Consider the following 10,955-nt stretch of genomic DNA (forward strand, 5'->3'; position numbering starts at 1 on the left):
GGGAATGTTTTGATGTGAGAATTTTTACTACAATTGTCAAAAAATCATTTATAATGCTTCAAATGTGTAATTATTCTTTTTCGATATTCAATAAAGTGATTACTTTTATGTTTGGATTTTTATTGTGTTTTATGTGTCCTTGCTCTCTTCTACAGTTTAAACGTGTGAATTAGAAGTCAAAGGTCAAATAATGAGTTCAACTAACGGAATCTATCACCTTAAATATATATAATATAGGCTATATTACGTGTATTGTTACTCAGCAATGTGTATTGCAATCTGTGGGTTGTGAATGATCACTTGTTAGAGTGGTTTCTTTGTTGGGTGTGCACTGAATGTATTCGTCCATCGCAGAATTGTCGTTGACATTCTGCCTCTCTTTCCTCTTTGTGCCCCAGGAGAAGCACCCAACATGAGGTGGAGATGGTGAACGCTGGGAAGCCAGAGTTTAAACCTTAGATTGAGGTCCAGGGCTTGGGACGGAGGTGGATCTTGAGGACTGTTGGCGGCAAGGAGCAGAGGCGGAACTGATATATTACTGTTGCTTCATCTGGGAAACGGGAACATGGGACCCATTGCGTGTAGGTGGGTTAGGCTATGTTAGTTAACAGCTGCATGTTTCTGCACACTGCGGTTCAGTAGGTGGAGGCATGCAGCTAAAAAGTTGGTTGCAATCCGCCATTAAACAAAGAAGAAGTAGAACCTTTGAGCTGGTTCACATATTTCCTACACGACTACTTTTGCAACGGGACCAAAGCAAAAGTGCTCAAGGAAATGGAAGTGTAAGGGATTTCTTTTTATTTGGGAAACTCGAATTGTAAAAGGTGTGTTTTGTTATTTCAATGTTCTATGTTCTTTTGTTATGGTTAAAGATAATAAGTTACGATTGTCTTTTGTAGCAATTTCCGGTTGGTTTATTGATCGAGTTATGAGACACAGACATTTCAGCACCCTGAATTGTATTTCTTGGACTTTTTTAAATGATTAAAGATCAACGATCTACTCTGATCGTGAATAGAAGAAGAACATTAGCACACACTGATCTGACGACACTGAGCAGCTGATATCAATTGACACTTTGTGTTGGTGTATTTGTAAACAAACATATTGTTTAAATAATGGACCTCTGTAGCTCACTCGGAGGAAATCATTGTTTGAATGTTGACACCTCATTTTTAAAAATTCAATATAATTTCAAGTTTTAAGAACAACAGTGTTGAAAACAGTTAATCTATTTTGATTTCTCATAAATAGGATTATATACAGTTTTTCTTTATGCTTATAAAGCCATTCTGGTACTTGGCAATCTATGACTTGACTATCTAAAGATTAATTAACAGGAAAGCAGTTTTACATGTTTCCAAATGTAGCCCACTGACAAATTAGAACACATATTTGTTTAGATAATTCAAAACAGGATGGTCCATCCTTTTTGCCTGTCTAAATCATTACAACCTCCTGTGAACTTTAATTGAAAAGACAAATACTTTGTCATGTTTATTTAACCAAATGATCTAATCACAAAGGTAAATCATCCATCTTCGTCTTCATTCAGTAACCAGGGTTCGTACGGTCATGGAAAACCTGGAAAAGTCATGGAATTTAAAAATAGTTATTTACAGGCCTGGAAAAGTCATGGGGAAAAAAATAAAATCCCAAAAGTGTTGGGAAAGTCATGGACATTTGTTATATTCATTAGCCAGTACTATTGGAGTTTGAAATAATGTATTAAAAAATTTATGTCAAAATATCAGCCATATACGCCTTTTCATTTCATGGGCGCAGGTTTTATTTGTATTTATCAAGGTAGTGAACGACCTCAGTTACTGTAACTGGAAGGTGACTGTGATATCCATTCGAAAAGTCTGTAGAAGCTGAATTCACTTTTTGATCTTTGGGGTCATATACAGTTTGCAATAGTCAAGAATGAATGTATGCTTAATCATGACTTCTTTTCTTCTTTTTTAGGAAAAACGCAAATGCTGCTATGCTCAGTAACTATGAGGTGATGTGTTGCATCTCATTGTTTCACATTAAATATTGTTGTTGCGTCCAATCAAGAGATTCAAATAATTAAGTGTTGCTTCAGTTTTGTCTGTCTGTGTTTCTCAGGTGTTCAAACTCCTGACAGACCTGAAGGAACAGAGGAAGGACAGCGGGAAGAACAAAAACAGTGCCGGCCAGCAGAACCTCAACACCATCATGTATGAGGTAAACACACATCCTCTTTCTCTCTCTCCACTGACTCGTTTTAAACGTGTTCAATAGTGGGACCACAGCTTCCTCTGCATTTCCACACAGACACTGAAGTACCTGTCAAAGACTCCCAGCAGCAGGCAGACTCCAGAGATCGTCAGAGAGTTCCTGACCACCATGATGCCTCACAAACTCACAAAGTCAGTGAGATCAGTGGCAGAAATGTTCTCGTTCGTGTGTTTTATTTGGAATTTAAAGATGACCTAATATAATATAATGTATCATCTCACTCTTCCGGTAAGCTCCGGTTGACAGCAGCGAGCATGACTTCTTCTTCTCTCCCTCCCGCTCCCTCTTGCTCAGTGTGTCTCATGTATAGTTATCCCCCTGCCTCCCTTAATGATAACGATACATGCAACAAGTGTAGTTTATTTGCTAGGTTGGAGGCAGGTCTAAGTGGGTTAGATGCACGGCTCCGCGCTATCGAAGCTCAGACAGCTATGCTAGTTAGCCCGCTCCCGTAGCCGCGCTGAGCTACAGTCAGCTGTTAGCTGTTCTCGGTGGTGCCCGATCAGCCGGATCGTGGGTAACTGTTCGCAGGAGTAGTAAGTCTACACAGAAGCCCGCTGCACCAACCACTTCACGTTTCCAACCAGTTTTCCTGCTCAGCGACACACCCGCTGAGGAACACACCCTGGTTATCGGGAGCTCTATAGTCAGGAACGTGAAAATAGCGAAGCCACGGACTAAAGTCGTGTGCCTCCGGGGCCAGAGCGGGCGACGTGGAGTCTTGTTTGAAGCTGCTGGCTAAGGATAAGCGGAGATACAGTCAGATTGTAATACACGCGGTGGTAATGACGCCGAGCCCGTCGGTCGGAAGTCACTAAAATTAATGTGGAATCGGTGTGCTTATGCCAAGACGTTGTCGGACACCGTAATTTTCTGGCCCTCTCCCAAATTTGCAGACAGACGAATTGTATAGCCGAATGTCGCCTTTCAACCGCTGGCTGTCGAGGTGGTGCCCAGCGAATAATGTGGGCTACGAGACAACTGGAAGACTTTCTGGGGAAAACCTGATCTGATGAGGAGAGACGGCATTCATCCCACGTTGGACGGAGCGTCTCATTTCTGCGAATATGACCAAGTTGATCACCGGACTTAATCTATGACAACCCAGGGTTCAGATCAGGAACCGGGAGCAGAGTTGTAGTTTAACACCCTTCTCTGCTCTTCCATTCGAAAAGTTACACACCCTTGACTTTAGAGTAGAGACTGTGTCTGTCACACGGCCACTTCAATTAAATAAATCAAAAGTAAGCAGAAGAGGAGTCGCACAATAACCTTATACAAGTTAACACCATTATTTCAGCAGTGCAACAAAATAGGTCTATTAAATGTGGTCTCCTAAATATTCGATCTCTGTCATCTAAAGCTGTGTTACTGAATGATTTAATATCAGATAATCACATTGATTTATGTTGCCTAACTGAAACCTGGCTGAGCCATGAAGAATATGTCTGCCTGAATGAATCGACTCTCCAAGTCATATTAATACTCACATTCCTCGAGGCACCGGTCGAGGAGGTGGAGTAGCAGCCATCTTTGAATCGAGCCTATTAATTAATCCTCAACCAAAATTACACTACACCTCATTTGAAAGCCTTGTTCTTAGTCTTTCACATCCAACCTGGAAAACACTACAGCCAATTCGATTTGTGATTCTGTACCGCCACCAGGTCCATATTCAGAGTTTATATCTGAATTCTCAGAATTTATATCAAGTTTGGTTCTTAAAACCGATAAAGTTATTATTGTTGGAGATTTTAATATCCATGTGGATGTTGATAATGATTGCCTTAGTGCTGCATTCATCTCCTTGTTGGACTCGATTGGCTTCTGTCAGAGAGTACAGAAACCCACTCACAGCTTTGGCCACACGCTTGATCTTGTTCTTACTTATGGCTGACATTGAGCATTTGAACGCCTTCCCACAGAATCCTCTTCTGTCAGACCACAACCTCATAACTTTTGAATTTATACTACCGGAGTGTACTCCGTTAGTCAAAAGTTTCTACACCAGATGTCTAACTGACAGTGCTGTAGCTAAATTTAAAGAAGCGATTCCTTCTGTATTTGATTCGATACCACGTCTCAATATAACAGAGGACTCCTGGTCTAACTTTAGTCCGTCCCAGATTGATCATCTTGTTGACAGTGCCATAGGCTCTCTGAGAATGACACTGAACTCGATAGCCCCTCTGAAGAAGAAGACAGTGAGGAAGAGGAGGTTTGCTCCTGGTATAACCCTCAGACCCGCAAACTGAAGCAACGTCATTTAAAGCTTGAACGCATATGGCGCTCAACTAATCTCAAGAATCCCGCTTAGTTTGGCGAGATAGTCTTAAAACATATAAGAAGGCCCTCCGTAATGCCAGAGCAGCCTATTACTCATCAATAATAGAAAAATAAAAACAACCCCAGGTTTCTCTTCAGCACTGTAGCCAGGCTGACAGAGAGTCACAGCCTGTGGAGCCGAGCATTCCTATAAACCTTAGTGGTAATGACTTTATGAACTTCTTTAATGAAAAGATTTTAACTATTAGGACAAGATTAATAATCTCTGCCCTTAACCAGTGCCAATCTGTCCTCAAGTGGAATGGCCTTGGAAACCGCTGTATGCCCTGGTGTATATTTGAGGATTTTCTCCTAGCAACGGTGAGCAATTATTTTCACGTGTTTCTACTTCGTACACGTCTACCTGTCTCTTGGACCCCATCCCGACGAGGCTGCTTAAAGACGTTTTGCCTTTAATTGGCGGCTCTGTATTAGATATTATCAATGTGTCTCTGCTAACAGGCCACGTACCACACTCCTTCAAGGTGGCTGTTATTAAACCTCTCCTGAAGAAGCCCACTCTGGATCCAGAGGTGTTGGCTAACTACAGACCGATCTCTAACCTCCCTTCCTCTCCAAGATCCTTGAGAAAGTGGTCGCAAATCAGTTGTGCGACTTTCTACATCATAATAGTTTATTTGAGAAATTTCAATCAGGATTTAGAAAACACCACAGCACCGAGACGGCACTGGTGAAAATTACAAATGACCTCTTAATGGCAGCAGATAAAGGACTCCTCTGTCCTGGTCTTGTTAGACCTTAGTGCTGCATTCGACACCATTGACCATGACATCCTGTTACAGAGACTGGAGCAGTCGATTGGCATTTCAGGCACGGCACTAATTTGGTTTAAATCCTATTTATCAGATCGATCTCAGTTTGTATTTGTAAACGATGACGCCTCGATAACCACCAACGTTAATCACGGAGTTCCACAAGGTTCTGTGCTTGGACCAATTTTATTTACCTTATACATGCTTCCTTTGGGCAATATTATCAGGAAACACTCCATAAACTTTCATTGTTATGCAGATGACACTCAACTATATTTATCGATAAAACCAGAGGAGAGCAGCCAACTCTGTAAAATTCAAGCATGTCTTAAAGACATAAAAACATGGATGACCTGCAACTTCTTGATGTTAAACTCAGACAAAACCAAGTAATTTTAATCGGCCCTGAGCACCTCAGAGATCAATTATCTGGTGATGTGGATTCTGTAGACGGCATTGCCCTGGCATCCAACACCACTGTAAAGAATCTTGGCGTTATCTTTGATCGGGACTTGTCCTTTAACTCCCACGTAAAGCAAATCTCAAGGACTGCATTCTTTCATCTACGTAATATTTCAAAAATCAGGCACATCTTGTCTCAAAAAGATGGAGAAAAATTGGTTCACGCGTCACATTTCGAGACTGGATTACTGCAACTCCTTATTAGCAGGCTGCTCTAATAAATCTCTTAGGTCCCTCCAGTTGATCCAGAATGCTGCAGCTCGTGTTCTCACTAAAACTAAGAAAAGAGATCACATCACTCCTGCACTAGCTGCTCTGCACTGGCTCCCAGTAAAATCAAGAATCACTTTTAAATTCTTCTCTTAACCTACAAAGCCTTGATTGGTGATGCTCCATCATATCTTAAGGAGCTTGTCGACCATATTGCCCCACTAGAGAGCTACGCTCACTAAATGCGGACTACTTGTAGTTCCTAGAGTCTTAAAAGTAGAATGGGAGCCAGAGCCTTTAGTTATCAAGCTCCTCTGTTATGGCACCAGCTTCCAATTTCAGTCCGGGAGGCAGACACAGTCACCTCGCTTAAGAGTAGACTTAAGCCCTTCCTCTTGACAGAGCTTATAGTTAGGGCTGAATCAGGTTTGCCCTGGTCCAGCCCCTTGATATGCTGCTATAGGCTTATAGCTGCCGGGGGACGTTTTAGGATGCACTGAGTACCTATCTCCTCTTTTTTTTTCTCTCCTTAAGGATGAATTTTCATCTCTCAATCACACGTTACTAACTCTGCTTTCTCCCCGGAAGTCCTTTTGACTTTACGTCTCATGGGGTCATCGGACCTGAGACGGGACCCTATGAGACTGATGGATATCCGCCTGGGTCAAGGTAATTCCTGCTCATGACCACGCCACTGTCCTGTTGAGACTCCGCCACTCTCCCTCCACCGCCTCCCCACATCTGCCTGATGGATCGTGGAGGTCTCCATCGTGGAATATGCCTACTATGATCTATTCATACACTCTGTCATATTCATTGAATGTATTTTAACTCTAAATATGTCCTTCTGTACACATTACATCTATTGCATCTGTCCATCCTAGGAGAGGGATCCTCCTCTGTTGCTCTCCTGCAGGTTTCTTCCCTTTTTTCCCCTGAAGGGTTATTTGGGAGTTTTTCCTGGTCCGATGTGAGGTTTTGGGGCAGGGATGTCTATGTGTACAGATTGTAAAGCACTCCGAGACAAATTTGTAATTTGTGAAATTGGGCTATACAAATAAACTGAATTGAATTGAATATTTTGATTATTTAGAAGATAAGCAAATACAACAGTATGTGCTGTTCCTTACATCAAATATTCACTGATGTTTTTCCCCCATCAGGGCAGAAAAACTGCAGCTATTGAACCACCGGCCACAGACAGCAGTGGAAATTCAGCTTGTGAGTGTTTTATCACCAATTACTGTTATTACACGTTACCATACCTCTCTTTTGCTCTTTTTCCCTACTGATGTACTTTTCTACCATTCTTTCACACAGTTATTGTGGTACAAATGAGCCAGTGTGTAATGTGCTAAGAGTTGCTTCAGTCATTATTGTGATGTTCTACTTTACAAAACTAACAATAACCTAATAATAATAATAATAATAATGACGTATCTGTGGCTCAGTGGAGAGCAGTGTTGTCCTTCAATCAGAGGATCGGCCGTTCGATCCCCGGCTCCGCTAGCCCATGCCGATGTGTACTTGGGCAAGACACTTCACCCAAAATTGCTCCCGTAGCTGTGCCTACGGTGTGTGAATGTGTATGAATGTTCGCTACTCCTGATGTGCAGTTGTTACCTTAGCCCCTCCCACCAGTGTGTGAATGGGTGAATGATGACAAGTAGTGTAAAAGAGCTTTAAGTGGTTGGAAGACTAGAAAAGCACTTTACAAGTACATGTCCATTTACCATTTATCATTAGTGAGCCTCAGTTTTGCTCTGGTGGCGATGTTCCTTTATTACGATCAACCTTGAGTCAGTCCCACCTAAATGTCTGCTGGAAATACTTATTAGTACATCAGATGATTATTAATCTGCTGGTAAAAAATAGTCCCCAACAATTGGTCTATTTTGTTGTCTTTGAGTATCATTTTTTGAAAACAACGATACCCAGCGTTTTAATATGTTACTTGAAACTGTAACCCATTCCTTCGGTCCGCAGTAGGATGAAGAGCCTTGGGGCTGAACGCTGCAGACAGGAGGTATTGAGAAAGTGACTTGAAAATTGGTAGTTTTGTGGAATTTGTTGATATTGGGAAACATAGAATAATGCCAGCCTTGTCATTAAATAATAATTTAATAATAGATTACAACTCAACATGCTTTATTTTTGACCATCTATATGTGTCTAATTTCTGCATGACTCCATTGATCCCATTATAGAAGGGATAGAAGATCTTGCCAGATCGCTCATCAGAGGAACATTTAACATGTATGAATCTGCGTCACTGATGCTCTTGTGGAGCTGCAACTCAAAGCAGAAGCAGGGATTTACTGCTCGTACACCCAGGCCATAAAGCATTTGGGGGTTTTCAGACATCCAATCCATCACCAGAAACATCAATAAACTTTGGTGGTCCACTTTCAAAAATGCCCTGCAGCTATCTGAAAGCACATTTCCACAGCTAGAAAGTGATCTAGAAAGGGTGGTCTGGTTGGTAAACACAAACACGCTCTGTCTTGTTTACTGATATCAACTTATGATTCCTGATTATTTAAAGTTACTGTTTTTTTAGTTTGAATCTGCCAACACCCAGAGTTACAAAACTATGCAGTTATGCTGTTGGAGAGTAAATAGCAATAGCTCAAAATGTTTGAGACCTAAATAATGTGCAGATAAATTGTGATTTGAAGTTTATTTTTCTATGGACAAAACAATCCTGAAACCTGAAGTAGTATCTGTTCTGGTGCTTACATCAAATCACATGTTCTTCATCAGCTGATGGAGTTTGCCAGTTTTGGAATGAGATATTCTACATCCAATTAGTCATAGTACTTTGTAAGGGCCCAATTATGTTTCTGTGATTATTACTTTGTCATAAATGGAGTTCATATTAAATATAGCAATAGACAGTCTGAGATAAACAATGTGTTGATATTAAAGCATAAAAACATTTCCTAAAAGGCTCCCAAAATAAAAATAAAATGTGATCCAGAATTGTAAATACCATGCCCCCTTCAAGGACTCAACGTCCATTTTGGAAATGTGAACGTCCAAAATCCCATGACGACTGGCAAACTGCCACTCCGCTGATGGAAATATGTGTTGTTGGCTGCTGCAGACGAAGGGATTGACACAGTTAAGGCGTGGCATGTTTCTGTGTGTAGCATGCTATGTGTTAAATAAGGCAAAGAAACCACTTGTAACAACCAGCATGTTTCTGTTTGTGTTCAGATGGTGGAGGAGAGTGAAGAGAGGTTGTCAGAGGAGCAGATCGAGGAGCTCATCCAGATGGTTGCAGAAGTCCTTCCTGGTGACCCGGAGCAGGAGAACGCAGCTCCAGCTGACGCAGAGGTCGATGAAGCCGTCGAACAGTCATGACGCAGCGAGAGGCCCGACACCACCCGGAGGTGGAGAACTGGAGCGGAGGCTAAAATGACTACGGAACTGCACTGGTCGCGTTATCCTGCGCCATTTGAACTGAGCAACATGCTGACAGGCGGGATTCACAACGACGACCATATAATTACCTCAATGCCATTTGAAATGACTCATTAAATACATTAATAAATGGCAGGAGATTGTTTCTGATTTGCATTTACGTGTATGCATACAAATCATACACATACACTACTGCTCAAAAGTTTGGGGTCACCCAGACAATTCCGTGTCTTCCATGAAAACTCACTTTTATTTATCAAATGAATTGAACATTTCATAGAACATAGTCAAGAAGACAACAAGGATTTATTGAAAACAGTGCTTTTCTTGAAAAAAAAAACATTTCTAATTTAAGTGACCCTTTTGAATGGTAGTGTAAGTACAGGTTTTTGAACATCCAGGCAAAGATGTCTTGTTTTGCCTCTGACTGGTCTAATTTGTCTTTCACATCAGATAATGTTCATGCAGAGACAGTCTGATATATTTTGGGGCTTCTGACTCGATGTTAGACGTCAGTTTCTACCGTGAAGCATAGATATCAGGGTTTTAGCTGCTGTATGATTTTGCAAGCTGTAATATAAGTCGGTCATGCAATTAAACTTTGGTACAGCACTAACATCAGGTCAGACAGTATTATTAGAGCGTCTATGTCATATAAACAGGAGCAGACGGTATGGACCGAGAGGTGATTGTTGTGTCGTAACAACGGTAGAGATGCAATCATTTTTTAAACGCGCTGATGTATTCCTTCTGTAACCAAATGAAGCATAACAGCTGAAATGAGTCTGCATTCTTTTCTGCAGTTGAAATGACATGTTTAGCTGGCAGGCATGTGGACACCAACACATCAACGTGAAGGACATCTCAATGTGGATGTACATATAAGGGCATGCACAACGGGGACCACTGGTCCTCATGTGCTGCAACAAGACGCACTGTGAAGTGCTGGTGCTAAATTAGGACCAAATCTGAAAAGCATTTTGACGTCAGACAATGGTGGTACCCATAATGCATCCTGCTTCAGGTCGGTGAATGCGACACAAAGGTAGAAAAAGCCACAAAGCCCCCAACAACAGGGCCAGCTCACGCTTTCTGTGCAGGGATGTTTTGACGAAGCAGAGGAAGGATGTGCTACTCAGACCTGTGCACATATCTGTTTCGAGCTTCCTGTTAGTGTGTCACATCAATTTCCTGTGCTTACTAAGCACCTTACTGAGGCAAGGGGCAAGGTACAAAGTGAAAGTCTGGACTACTTTGTACCCGCACATCTAGGAGCCTCATGTGACCCCCGGGCATCGGTTGCACTTTGAAGTAAACGGATTTCAGCGACACGTCGAAGAGATCATTGTTGCCAACTTTTTCCAAGGATGGATAATCAAACGATCCAAGCAAACAATTGTCCAGCCACCTCATGTGTACTGGCATGTGATCATTTATTTGATTTTAAATCAGTTTGAAAATATGCAGCAATCAAGCACATACCATTCGATAAAG

General features: G+C 41.6%; 1 protein-coding gene across 1 annotated transcript; it reads left to right on the forward strand.

Annotated features, from left to right (window-relative positions):
- Nucleotides 1-1,917: 1,917 nt before the first annotated feature.
- On the forward strand, nucleotides 1,918-9,606 carry LOC130188066 (DNA-directed RNA polymerase III subunit RPC9-like). The gene is made up of 5 exons (XM_056406132.1): nucleotides 1,918-2,005; nucleotides 2,113-2,211; nucleotides 2,302-2,396; nucleotides 7,199-7,256; nucleotides 9,255-9,606. The coding sequence occupies exons 1-5, from the start codon at nucleotides 1,988-1,990 to the stop codon at nucleotides 9,399-9,401; spliced, it is 417 nt and encodes a 138-aa protein (XP_056262107.1). The 5' UTR covers nucleotides 1,918-1,987; the 3' UTR covers nucleotides 9,402-9,606.
- Nucleotides 9,607-10,955: the final 1,349 nt, after the last annotated feature.

Source organism: Pseudoliparis swirei, chromosome 3 (assembly GCF_029220125.1).
Source record: "Pseudoliparis swirei isolate HS2019 ecotype Mariana Trench chromosome 3, NWPU_hadal_v1, whole genome shotgun sequence".
In the NCBI taxonomy this organism is placed as follows: Eukaryota; Metazoa; Chordata; class Actinopteri; order Perciformes; family Liparidae; genus Pseudoliparis; species Pseudoliparis swirei.

What these genes read in the sequence shown, in the direction of transcription:
- LOC130188066 (XM_056406132.1), top strand. An exon ending in TCAACACCATCATGTATGAG is followed by an intron (nt 2,212 to 2,301) that starts GTAAACACACAT and finishes ATTTCCACACAG; the next exon opens with ACACTGAAGTACCTGTCAAA. An exon ending in CAGCAGTGGAAATTCAGCTT is followed by an intron (nt 7,257 to 9,254) that starts GTGAGTGTTTTA and finishes GTTTGTGTTCAG; the next exon opens with ATGGTGGAGGAGAGTGAAGA.